The sequence below is a fragment of the Salvelinus fontinalis genome, chromosome 22 (assembly GCF_029448725.1).
Source record: "Salvelinus fontinalis isolate EN_2023a chromosome 22, ASM2944872v1, whole genome shotgun sequence".
Classification (NCBI taxonomy): domain Eukaryota; kingdom Metazoa; phylum Chordata; class Actinopteri; order Salmoniformes; family Salmonidae; genus Salvelinus; species Salvelinus fontinalis.
The window spans coordinates 12,629,735-12,643,333 of NC_074686.1; the positions used below are offsets into that span (position 1 = coordinate 12,629,735).

The 13,599-nt window shown below is 42.2% G+C and overlaps 1 protein-coding gene across 1 annotated transcript; it reads left to right on the plus strand.

Moving 5' to 3' along the window:
* Positions 1 to 520: 520 nt before the first annotated feature.
* On the plus strand, positions 521 to 2,186 carry LOC129819841 (leukotriene B4 receptor 1-like). Its single transcript, XM_055876472.1, has one exon. The coding sequence runs from the start codon at positions 940 to 942 to the stop codon at positions 1,825 to 1,827; it is 888 nt and encodes a 295-aa protein (XP_055732447.1). The 5' UTR covers positions 521 to 939; the 3' UTR covers positions 1,828 to 2,186.
* The last annotated feature ends 11,413 nt before the right edge of the window (positions 2,187 to 13,599 follow it).

A 13,599-nucleotide genomic window follows, 5' to 3' on the forward strand; every position in this document is an offset into this window, starting at 1 on the left:
AATAGTTGGACAGTGAAACTAAATCCGTGTGAAATAAGAGAGAAAATAGGGTGATAGAATAAGGAAAGGTCGATGAAGGGAGAATATGGTAGATTATATATGAGAACTGATAGTCACTTCCCCATAAGGTTTCAGAGTTTATTCGCCATGTGCACAGGATACAACAGGTGTAAAACATTAGTGAAATTCTTACTTTGATCTCTTTCCCAACAATGCAGTGATAAAATAATAAAAAAAACACAAGAATGTAAGTGTGTGTATACATGAATGTTAATCATACAAATGTCCAGTTGTCAATAGTTTCCCATATTGGGATAACATAAGATGGCAGTCATGGTAAATGTATGCTAGAATCTGTGGCAGGGAGGAAATTAAGTGCAATTATGTTTGAAATGTAGTTTTTCTATTCATGCCACTAGCTGGCAGCATTGAAGTATGGACATAAATTCACGGACAGGTAAGAAAAAGCTGTTCCTTTAAGCACCAGCAACACCGAGATGGATTAAATCCATTACGCATTCATTTCTGTAAAAAGTTCAAATCATTTACACAATTTAAAATAATTAACATTAAGAATAATTTAATGGGGGGAAAAAATATTGAAAGATCTGTGTGGCTGGCCCCTTACATCTACAATCGGCGTTCGATGTTTTGCCTATAGCTTGAAAATATCTTCTCTGTCGTGTCTATTTGTGAGACTCGGGTTCGCTATAGCCTGAATGACAAAATGGAAAGTATCTGACTGTTAACCACACACCCACACCTCATTCGGAGGAAGCTGGCCAGAAGCAGTTAACCCATATCGCGTTTCATATTATCACGATGACAAGAGATCAAGAGAAGAGAAACTTGCGAGGATTTCAAAAACGAGAAACAAATAATTAGATGCCTAAAGTCTGTCTTCCAGATAGCTATTAGATCTATTATCTTTCACCGACCATGGACAACCTCAACTCCTCCAACACCTCCAGCTTGGACCCCACCTCCCCGGATTCGGGCCGCCTGATTTCGAGCATTGTCCTGGGGTTGTGCTGTGCGTTGGGCCTCCCTGGTAACATAGCTGTCCTGGTGTTCATCCTGCGCGGCTCGTCCCGACGCCCCAACTTTACCCTGTGTCTCATACTGAACCTGGCGTCCTCCGACATCTTATGCCTGGCCACCGTGCCCATGTGGATTTATACTCTCCTGCACGGCTGGACTCTGGGCAGTGCCACCTGCAAGCTAGCCACCTTCCTGCTCTACCTCAGCCTGTACGCGAACGTGCTAACGGTCACTCTACTCGGTGTCCAGCGCTATCTCCAGGTGTTATACCCGCAAATGTGGAACCGGCTGGGGCGCAAGGGGAAGGCGGCGCTGGTCCTGGCTCTGTGGGGGCTCGCCTGCGCCCTGACTGCCCCCGCCGTGACCACTCGCTATGTGGGTGATGGAGAGCTCAAGTGCCGGAGACACAGTGGATCCGATGCTGAAAGAGTAGCGGTCCTCATCTTGGAGACCTTTCTGGGGTTTGTGGTCCCATTCTTTGTGCTGGTCACGTCCTACTGCTGCCTCCACCGGCGGGTGAACCAGACGGCGCTGTTCAACAGCGCCAGGTTGACGCGGCTGGTCACCAGTGTGCTGGTCGCCTTCTTAGTCCTCTGGGTCCCCGTGCACATCGTCAACATGGTGGACATTGCCGGCATGGTGCTGCGGGCTTCCCGGCCAGAGGCGTCGGCAGCGCTGCTGCGCCACAGGAGCGCGGCAGCACGTGTCGTCCGGAGCTTCACATTTGTCAACAGCTGCCTGGACCCCTTCCTGTACGCCTTCGCCTCACGGAGGAACTGGAAGTAGCCCAAGTGGGAAGCAGGCCACAAAAATCGGATGTCTGAAGTCGTCCTCTGCAGGTGCGACTAAAGGGATGTGACTGGCATGCCAACCCATAACTCTAACCCTCACCCTACCTATAACCAAACCCCCTAACCGTAACACGTCCTTTCACCCCTGCTATTTGTCCTCAACAAAATTCACATTATTTGGTTGCTGAATCTGGGTCTGTATAGCCTGAACTTTCTGTGTATCCATAGGGTAGCCTAGATTAGTCCCTTTGGTGATCCATCTCCCTTCAAGCTTGACCACCATTGGTGAAATCCTAAATGATATTGCTTCTGTGAGCTTTCTCATGCATAAATAAATTGGTAATGTTTTCATGATTAACTAGATTTTTGGTTTCTCTTGCAGTACATGTCGGCTACTTTTGCTTTGGTTCAGAGGAGCCCCAATTCCCCAATCTAAAAAAATCAACTAGGGCATGTTTGATTAGCAAACTAAAAATATGTTTGCATTAAATGAATTAATCGTGTTTATGTTCATTTAAATGATTCATTGTTTGTTGTACATGACTCAAAGAAAATCCTGATGAATTAAATTTATTCATGTCAATCCAATGAGAATGAGGTCCCTCAAAACAATGACTCTGGTATGGTTAGCTATTGCGCATGCTCCAAGCCCACCGGATGCACAAAAAGTTCGTACAAGCGGGAGTGTGACGTTTCATGGACGAATAACCAGGACGTGCAAGAGTACTTTCACCTAATCATTTGGCATCCTTGATATTAAGGGTAAGTAATTCAGACATATCTACATGCATTTATTTAGTTCAATAGGGTGAGTGATAAATAGTTATTCGACATTTGTGAGACATTTCTCAGTTAGGGGGTGTTTAAGTTACTGTTAGTCATTCTTCAATGTCCAGAGAAGCTGAAGTTATTGCGTAACACGAATCAACGGACCCATATGTTGCGTTTCCTGCCTAAGAAATAAATGTTAATGTATGACGACGTCTCTCTACCGGCGTTTTGTGATGGCTCTTCAAGTTTTTCAGCTAGGAGCCAGGCTAAATAGCTTAATAACCAGAGGACCGTTTTCTGCCTCTGTGACATCACATTAGCTCATCAGTAGGATATTTTCCTTTGTATTTGGTCAGTCATGGAAATCATATTTGGCCTTTTTTACAATTTTTGAATATTGAATCTATTTAATTAGGTGAAATATTGCATGTTGTTTTTCTGCTCTCTGGTCCTATATATTAAGGTTGAGTAACAGTCTTCACATTTCAGTGTATGTAATTATAGATATTGTAATACTTATTCACAATATAAATATTACTTCTGTTGTATTAACTTTTTAAAATAATTTCTCTTTTTACCAGATACATCACAAAATATAGCAGTGTACTCATGCCCTGAGATTTGTATGCACCTCCTCGACAATACATGGTAAGTTCATATTTTTGTCTATTATTATCTGTTATCATATTTACACTTGAGTTTTAATGATTTAGCTGAAATGCCATGTTAAATATTTTGTTAACTTCTTTATTTTGTATTTGAGGAAATACGGTATATTTATTTTTATCATTTGCTAGACTAATTTTGCTAGGCTAATTGACATAATGTGGGTCAATTGGAGGTGTACCTGTGGATGTATTTCAAGGCCTACCTTCAAACTCAGTGCCTCTTTGCTTGACATCATGGGAAAATTAAAAGAAACCAGCCAAGACCTCAGAAAAGAAATTGTAGACCTCCACAAGTCTGGTTCATCCTTGGGAGCAATTTCCAAACGCCTGAAGATACCACGTGCATCGGTACAAACAATAGTATGCAAGTATAAACACCATGGGACCACGCAGCCGTCATACCGCTCAGGAAGGAGACGCGTTCTGTCTCCTAGAGATGAACGTACTCTGGTGCGAAAAGTGCAAATCAATCCCAGAACAACAACAAAGGACCTTGTGAAGATGCTGGAGGAAACAGGTAAAGTATCTATATCCACAGTAAAACGAGTCCTATATCGACATAACCTGAAAGGCCGCACAGCAAGGAAGAAGCCACTGCTCCAAATCCGCCATAAAAAAGCCAGACAATGGTTTGCAACTGCACATGGGGACAAAGATCGTACTTTTTGGAGAAATGTCCTCTGGTCTGATGAAACAAAAATAGAACTGTTTGGCCATAATGACCATCATTATGTTTGGAGGAAAAAGGGGGATGCTTGCAAGGCGAAGAACACCATCCCAACCGTGAAGCATGGGGGTGGCAGCATCATGTTGTGGGGATGCTTTGCTGCATGAGTGACTGGTGCACGTCAATAAATAGATGAGGGAGGAAAATTATGTGGATATATTGAAGCAACATCTCAAGATATCAGTTACGAAGTTAAAGCTTGGCCGCAAATGGGTCTTCCAAACGGACAATGACGCCAAGCATACTTCCAAAGTTGTGGCAAAATGGCTTCAGGACAACAAAATCAAGGTATTGGAGTGGCCATCACAAAGCCCTGACCTCAATCCTATAGAAAATGTGTGGGCAGAACTGAAAAAGCGTGTGCGAGCAAGGAGGCCTACAAACCTGACTCAGTTACACCAGCTCTGTCAGGAGGAATGGGCCAAAATTCACCCAACTTATTGTGGGAAGGTTGTGGAAGGCTACCCGACACGTTCGACCCAAGTTAAACAATTTAGAGGCAATGCTACCAAATACTGATTGAGTGTATGTAAACTTCTGACCCACAGGGAATGTGATGAAATAAATAAAAGCTGAAATAAATCATTCTCTCTACTACTATTCTGACATTTCACATTCTTAAAATAAAGTGGTGATCCTAACTGACCTAAAACAGGGAATATTTACTAGGATTAAATGTCAGGAATTGTGAAACTGAGTTTAAATGTATTTGGCTAAGGTGTATGTAAACTTCCGACTTCAACTGTATATGTAAATTGTCCATGCACATTCAAGACGTGGAGTGGACTCAACACCCATGTCTATAAAGCTCATTCATCTCAGTTTACACAGACAGCTTCCAGTTCAGTAAATCAAATCAAATCAAATCAAATTTTATTAGTCACATACACATGGTTAGCAGATGTTAATGCGAGTGTAGCGAAATGCTTGTGCTTCTAGTTCCGACAATGCAGTAATAACCAACAGTAATCTAACCTAACAATTCCACAACTACTACCTTACACACACACACAAGTGTAAAGGGATAAAGAATATGTACATAAAGATATATGAATGAGTGGTGGTACAGAACGGCATGGCAGATGCAGTAGATGGTATAGAGTACGGTATATACATATGAGATGAGTACTGTAGGGTATGTAAACATAAAGTGGCATAGTTTAAAGTGGCTAGTGGTACATGTATTACATAAAGATGGCAAGATGCAGTAGATGATATAGAGTACAGTATATACATATGAGATGGGTAATGTAGGGTATGTAAACATTGTATTAAGTGGCATTGTTTAAAGTGGCTAGTGGTACATTTTTACATAATTTCCATCAATTCCCATTTTTAAAGTGGCTGGAGTTGAGTCAGTATGTTGGCAGCGGCCGCTAAATGTTAGTGGTGGCTGTTTAACAGTCTGATGGCCTTGAGATAGAAGCTGTTTTTCAGTCTCTCGGTCCCTGCTTTGATGCACCTGTACTGACCTCGCCTTCTGGATGATAGCGGGGTGAACAGGCAGTGGCTTGGGTGGTTGTTGTCCTTGATGATCTTTATGGCCTTCCTGTGACATCGGGTGGTGTAGGTGTCCTGGAGGGCAGGTAGTTTGCCCCTGGTGATGCGTTCTGCAGACCTCACTACCCTCTGGAGAGCCTTACGGTTGTGGGCGGAGCAGTTGCCGTACCAGGCGGTGATACAGCCCGACAGGATGCTCTCGATTGTGCATCTGTAGAAGTTTGTGAGTGCTTTTGGTGACAAGCCGAATTTCTTCAGCCTCCTGAGGTTGAAGAGGCGCTGCTGCGCCTTCTTCACAACGCTGTCTGTGTGGGTGGACCAATTCAGTTTGTCCGTGATGTGTACACCGAGGAACTTAAAACTTTCCACCTTCTCCACTACTGACCCGTCGATGTGGATAGGGGGGTGCTCCCTCTGCTGTTTCCTGAAGTCCACAATCATCTCCTTTGTTTTGTTGACGTTGAGTGTGAGGTTATTTTCCTGACACCACACTCCGAGGGCCCTCACCTCCTCCCTGTAGGCCGTCTCGTCGTTGTTGGTAATCAAGCCTACCACTGTAGTGTCATCCGCAAACTTGATGATTGAGTTGGAGGCGTGCATGGCCACGCAGTCGTGGGAGAACAGGGAGTACAGGAGAGGGCTCAGAACGCACCCTTGTGGGGCCCCAGTGTTGAGGATCAGCGGGGTGGAGATGTTGTTACCTACCCTCACCACCTGGGGGCGGCCCGTCAGGAAGTCCAGGACCCAGTTGCACAGGGCGGGGTCGAGACCCAGGGTCTCGAGCTTGATGACGAGTTTGGAGGGTACTATGGTGTTAAATGCTGAGCTGTAATCGATGAACAGCATTCTCACATGGGTATTCCTCTTGTCCAGATGGGTTAGGGCAGTGTGGTTGCGATTGCGTCGTCTGTGGACCTATTGGGTCGGTAAGCAAATTGGAGTGGGTCTAGGGTGTCCGGTAGGGTGGAGGTGATATGGTCCTTGACTAGTCTCTCAAAGCACTTCATGATGACGGAAGTGAGTGCTACGGGGCGGTAGTCGTTTAGCTCAGTTACCTTAGCTTTCTTGGGAACAGGAACAATGGTGGCCCTCTTGAAGCATGTGGGAACAGCAGACTGGGATAAGGATTGATTGAATATGTCCGTAAACACACCAGCCAGCTGGTCTGCGCATGCTCTGAGGACGCGGCTGGGAATGCCGTCTGGGCCTGCAGCCTTGCGAGGGTTAACACGTTTAAATGTTTTACTCACCTCGGCTGCAGTGAAGGAGAGCCCGCAGGTTTTGGTAGGGGGCCGTGTCAGTGGCACTGTATTGTCCTCAAAGCGGGCAAAAAAGTTGTTTAGCCTGTCTGGGAGCAAGACATCCTGGTCCGCGACGGGGCTGGTTTTCTTTTTGTAATCCGTGATTGACTGTAGACCCTGCCACATACCTCTTGTGTCTGAGCTGTTGAATTGCGACTCGATTTTGTCTCTGTACTGAGACTTAGCCTGTTTGATTGCCTTGCGGAGAGAATAGCTACACTGTTTGTATTCGGTCATGCTTCCGGTCACCTTGCCCTGGTTAAAAGCAGTGGTTCGCGCTTTCAGTTTCACGCGAATGCTGCCGTCAATCCACGGTTTCTGGTTTGGGAATGTTTTTATCGTTGCTGTGGGTACGACATCGTCAATGCACTTCCTAATGAACTCGCTCACCGAATCAGCATATTCGTCAATATTGTTGTTGGACGCGATGCGGAACATATTCCAATCCGCGTGATCGAAGCAGTCTTGAAGCGTGGATTCAGATTGGTCGGACCAGCGTTGAACAGACCTGAGCGCGGGAGCTTGTTGTTTGAGTTTCTGTTTGTAGGCTGGAATCAACAAAATGGAGTCGTGGTCAGCTTTTCCGAAAGGGGGGCGGGGGAGGGCCTTATAAGCGTCGCGGAAATTAGTATAACAATGGTCTAGTGTTTTTCCAGCCCTGGTAGCACAATCGATATGCTGATAGAATTTAGGGAGTTTTGTTTTTAGATTAGCCTTGTTAAAATCCCCAGCTACGATGAATGCAGCCTCAGGGTGTGTGGTTTCCAGTTTACAAAGAGTCAGATAAAGTTCGTTCAGGGCCATCGATGTGTCTGCTTGGGGGGGAATATATACGGCTGTGATTATGATTGAAGAGAATTCCCTTGGTAGATAATGCGGTCGACATTTGATTGTGAGGAGTTCTAGATCAGGTGAACAGAATGACTTGAGTTCCTGTGTGTTGTTATGATGATCACACCACTTCTCGTTAATCATAAGGCATACCCCCCCGCCCCTCTTCTTACCGGAAAGATGTTTGTTTCTGTCGGCGCGATGCATGAAGAAACCAGCTGGCTGCACCGACTCCGTTAGCGTCCCTTGAGTTAGCCATGTTTCCGTGAAGCAGAGCACGTTGCAATCCCTGATGTCTCTCTGGAATGCTACCCGTGCTCGGATTTCATCAACCTTATTGTCAAGAGACTGGACATTGGCGAGTAGTATGCTAGGGAGTGGAGCGCGATGTGCCCGTCTCCGAAGCCTGACCACGAGACCGCCTCGTTTTCCCTTTTTTCGGCGTCGCACAGGGTCGCCGGCTGGGATCAGATCCATTGTATTGGGTGGAAGGCAAAACACTGGATCCGTTTCGGGAAAGTCATATTCCTGGTAGGAACGATGATGAGTTGACGTTAATCGTATATTCAGTAGTTCCTCCCGACTGTATGTAATGAAACCTAAGATTACCTGGGGTACCGATGTAAGAAATAACACGTAAAAAAACAAAATACTGCATATTTTCCAAGGAACGCGAAGCGAGGCGGCCATCTCTTTTCGGCGCCGGAACTTAAATGCGTTTAAATGCGAGGTATGTGAATGCAGTGACCTCTCCACAGAGAGAGATTTTTGTTGTTGTTGTTGTTCATATTGGAACACATCTGCGAAGTAACGAGACTGTGTGTTTCTTGGTTGCACATTCAAGATAAATATTTAGAGTACATTTTATACACACAAAAAGAGGAAGCATCATCCACACACAGAAACATTTAAAAGCCAGTGTAGTTGTGTTTGTGCAAGTGTCAGATACCTCTGATAATGTGAGGGCTGGCTGTTCTGCTGATGTATCATATGGTAAAGTTGAAACTGAGTCAGTGACAGAAAGTGATGACGGTGCTGTTGAAAATCTGCCAGAACTAATTGAGTGGAAAATAGCAGTAATATTGTTGAAATTTAAACGTATATTTCATATTCCAGCAAAAGGATTAGATTAGTTATTGGAAGAGTTGCATTTTTAAAAATTCAGCTTGTGTGCCTGTCACAAAGCGTACAGTTACAGAAATGTTCAAAAGCCATAACCTCCATATGGGTCAGGCTGTTATTGAAGATCTTGCTAATTCTGCGTGTGTTTCTAACCCTGTGGCTAAAATTTTGGGAAAGTGCGTCCCTCTTGCCACTTATAAAAGAGAACATTACTACAAGCAATTTTTTTAATCTGTTTACCAAAGGAGGTCATTTCAGTACATCCCTTTATTGCAGGAAATACTGAGTCACAATACATTGCTGGATAAAGTGAAGGACAAATAGATCAGCGGGTTTACAGGTCTTTTCGAGATGGTGAGCATTATAAAACAAATAGCTTTCTAGCTGTTGAGGAGTTGATCATTTGTCCTGGCTAAATTCCCAATCTGGCCCTCAACCATCACGGTCACCTAATAATCCCCAGTTTACAATTGGCTCATTCATCCCCCTCCTCTCCCCTGTAACTATTCCCCAGGTCGTTGCTGCAAATGAGAACGTGTTCTCAGTCAACTTACCTGGTAAAATAACGGTAAAATAATTTTTTTTTCTTTTTTTTTTTTCTCCATAACTTTATATTGATGATTTTGAGGTTTTGTAATCCTCTTGGGACCTCACGCAAAAAGCATAAGCTTTGTTGTGCATATTGGGTCTTGGACAATTTGCCTCCTGGCTCTCATTCTGCTCATTCATTTATTTGGCTGTTCTTTGTAAAAGGGAAGATTTGAGGACATTTGGGTTTGAAAAAGTGTTGGATCCACTTGTGAAAGATCTGGTAATTTTGGAGCAACATGGTGTGTTCATCAGTCAGTTGAACGAGTGTATCAAAGGCACTGTGAGTTGCGTAATCGCTGACAACCTAGGAGCCCATGAACTGGCAGGTTTTGTAGAACGGTTTTTCTGGTGAATACATCTGTAGATTCTGCACAGCTAAGAAATCAGAAGTTCAGTCATTGTCTGCTGGTGTTTTTGAGCGTAGAACACAGGAACTTCATGAAGCACTTTTGAAGTGTTCACTGGAAACAGCATGTGCGTGCTGTGGAGTTAAACAGGATTATATTGTGAGTAGGAATCTCACCTATTTTCATGTCACTGCAGGCTACCCTTCAGATGTAGCACATGATCTATTTGAGGGCATAATACCGGTGGAGCTTGCTCATTGTTTTTCTCTTTTGATCTCAAAGTATTTCACCTTAGAAAAAACGTATCAATTTGATCCAAATGTTTGAGTACAAATGGGAAGATAAAACCGATCGGCCTCACGCAATACCACAGACTTTCTCAGTAAAAAAGAATTGGTGGAAATGCACATGAAAATTGGTTCTCTGCTTCGATTGTTGCCTCTGATTATCCTCTGGAACAAGTGGACCCATAATCAGAGGCAACAATCGAAGCAGAGAACCAATTTTCATGTGCATTTCCACCAATTATTTTTTACTAAGAAAGTCTGTGGTATTGCGTGAGGCCGATTTGGTTTTATATTCCCATTTGTACTCAAACTTTTGGATCAAATTGATACGTTTTTTTTCTAAGGTGAAATACTTTGAGATCAAAACTAGACTCAGAAAATGTATTTATTGTCAGATTTTACTCCACAGAACACAGACCTTGAATCCACACTTCCATGGAGCAAACTGTGATGGGAGTGTATGTCATACAGAAGGAGGGTGCGGAGCCTGGAGGTGACCCCGAGGTCCTCGGTGGTTTGGGGAACATTGCGATGACTTGTTTATTTGGACTGATATAATGTTTGGTCCTAAGCTACCCACCAGAGCTCAAATGCACTTTTGAACTCCTGCAGAAGATTCTTCTAAATCTGGACGGGCAGAGGTTGTCGTCCAAGGCACAATTCCTAAAAAAAACAAGCTTCTGGAGTGAGTAAGCTTGAAGAAGACTGATAGAAGCCTGGTATTTGTACATATCTCTGCAATGCAGATTTTTTTATGTTTAACTTTGAAAGTTCAAAATTAGAGGTCATAAAAATGTTCAAAAGGACTATTTCATTTAGTTTGCTCAAAGGAATGAGAGTAAGATTGTCTCATAGGTTGAAGTCTCCTACGTTTTGTGTGTGGGTGGAGCAGACACAGAGCAGTGTTGTTGAACACATGTTAAATAGGATGAATACATCATTAATGGTTATAGCCCCCTTAAAATGTAGTATTTGTATTTACAATGATTTGAATATTTTTTTTATCAACATAGCAAAAAATTTTGCAAGCAACATTACTGTAATGCTTCACTACTTCTGATTCATAAAAAAAACAAAAAATGCAATGCACACGTGTAGATTGTAATAATTCAGTGTTTTAAAACGGTGTTAAAATGCATATTGTTGCAGTCATGCACACATCTTTCTGGATTATTTGTCAACTTTGTTTTTATTATGGGCCAAGTATATTTTGTAGGTTCCAATGTATATTTTATTGCATTTTTATAAATGTGTTTTAAGAAGTTTAATTGTTGCATGACAGAAGTCATGCTCAAATCCTAAAAGATTGTTTTAAGGCTGTTTTCTTAATGAGCCTCGATTTATTTGTTGGAAAAATATTCTACATGCATTTGTTACAAAAGTTGAAAAAAATTGTTGAACCTTAAATGACAGAAGTGCACACATTTTGCAAGACTATTTGTAAACTCGGTTTTCTTGAAGCCACTGCGCTTAGGATTTGGAAGTGAATACAGCATTCCCAATTGCATAATTATATGGTTGATATTTGACACAAACAAAAAATCTATGTGGTGTTCAAATAACACAATCAAGACAAATAGATTTTTTCAGTAGTAACTGACATATTGTGGAGATGTGTAAAAAAAAAAAAAGACTGTAGAGATAATGATGGTAAAGATCTGGTGTAATGTTAGGTCCACAGGAGGTCAGTGTCTCCATTTGTGTAATCCTTCTCCACTGAGTGAACATCGTTTTGGAAGTTCTATAGTCTCCTACATGCATTGCTGTGGGTGGAACGGTTCAACATGTACCCGCTATTTACGCAACTCATTTAATCCTCTTGGTCTCTTAGCTTTGAAGTTTGCGTCAACCATCCTTCAGAACAGTGTGTTTGCAATTAGGACTGTTGGTTTGTATTCTCAGGTGGCATGGAGGTAAATTGAGGTCTGCTAATATAACTAAAGGGACGTTTAGCATGAGATGGTTAAAGGGGAGAAAGCTGAGAAGAACAGGGATCTTGGCAGCTATATGTTAAAGTCAAATATTAAATAAAATATCAAATGGTTTTGCATGTTGTCCTTTTTTATGTATGTTAGTGTATCTTTGGTAATTTAATTACAATGAATGCTTACTTGCAATGAAAACAACACTAATTGAGACATAAGATTGACATTAGTTTAACAGACAACCTATACTAGTTCATACAACAAGCCTGAATGTTGTTGTACTGAAGTGTTTGACCCATGTAAACTGAAATTAATTTCACTAGACTAAGTCAAAATATTGTTATTCAATAAAAGGCTAATTAGTTGAATGTAAATATTAACATGACATTTCACCCACAAATCTATGTGGTGTTCAAATAACACAATCAAGACACATTGATTTTCCTTGATTTGTTTAGATGTAATATCGGTAGAATGATTAAATTACTTTCATCCAATGATAATTTTTTTTGAGTGCATAAAGTGTCAGATTATTTTGTCATACTTGTGAAGTTGACTCATTTGAGCACTGAGCACAGTGGAGAAACACTAGTTCTAATGAACAACATTTCTGCCTAAATAGATCAATAAGAGCATGCAATTCAAACCTTGCACCACTCTGATGTCCAACATGGGTTCAACCACGTCAGTTTCAGTCTAAGCCACAACAAGAAGTGAGACAACTTGCCGAAACTGCCAAACAAAATTGTTTGGAGAACTTGGTAGAACTTGTGATGTCAGATGTAGCAACACATTTGGTGAACGGGCAGACAACTTTATCCCCACCCAAAGAACCAATTTTTTTTCAAAATGAGAGAAAAGGCTAAATCCTCAACATATGCGGATACTGTAAACCACACTGTAAACCGTATTCAACACTATAGGCTATATTTCCTTATAAATGAGAAGCCCTCAACACCTCTGATATGAGGTATGACTGTCAGTCCTGCCTCCTATCTTTAGTCCCCAGTGTAGATGCAAGGATTGACACACCATGAGATTGACATGATACTGTAGTTTAAAACATATTTTGAAACTAGAAACAGTTTTTTGGGGTTATGATAGGGTGGTGAAAAGCATGAGCTGACACCCCAAAATTGTTTGTAGAGGTGCTGACTAATGGAAGGTAAACTGTATAAAAATAAGTTACACACTACATATGCTCCCAACAATTGAATGGTTATATAGAATGTGTGACTTTCTTTTTATACGGTTCTGGGGGACCTTGAAGATATTTTTTCTTTGAAAATCATTTTGGCACATTTCTTCAGATGTTAAGTGGTATATTTTCAAAACTAAGTACAAAACCCCATTATCTATTTTTTTTATTTTTTATTTATCCATTATTTTACTAGGTAAGTTGACTGAGAACACGTTCTCATTTGCAGCAACAACCTGGGGAATAGTTACAGGGGAGAGGAGGGGGATGAATGAGCCAATTGTAAACTGGGGATTATTAGGTGACCGTGATGGTTGAGGGCCAGATTGGGAATTTAGCCACGGCACCGGGGTTAACACCCCTACTCTTACGATAAGTGCCATGGGATCTTTAATGACCTCAGAGAGTCAGGACACCCGTTTAACGTCCCATCCAAAAGACAGCACCTTACACAGAGCAGTGTCCCCAATCACTGCCCTGGGGCATTGGGATCTTTGTT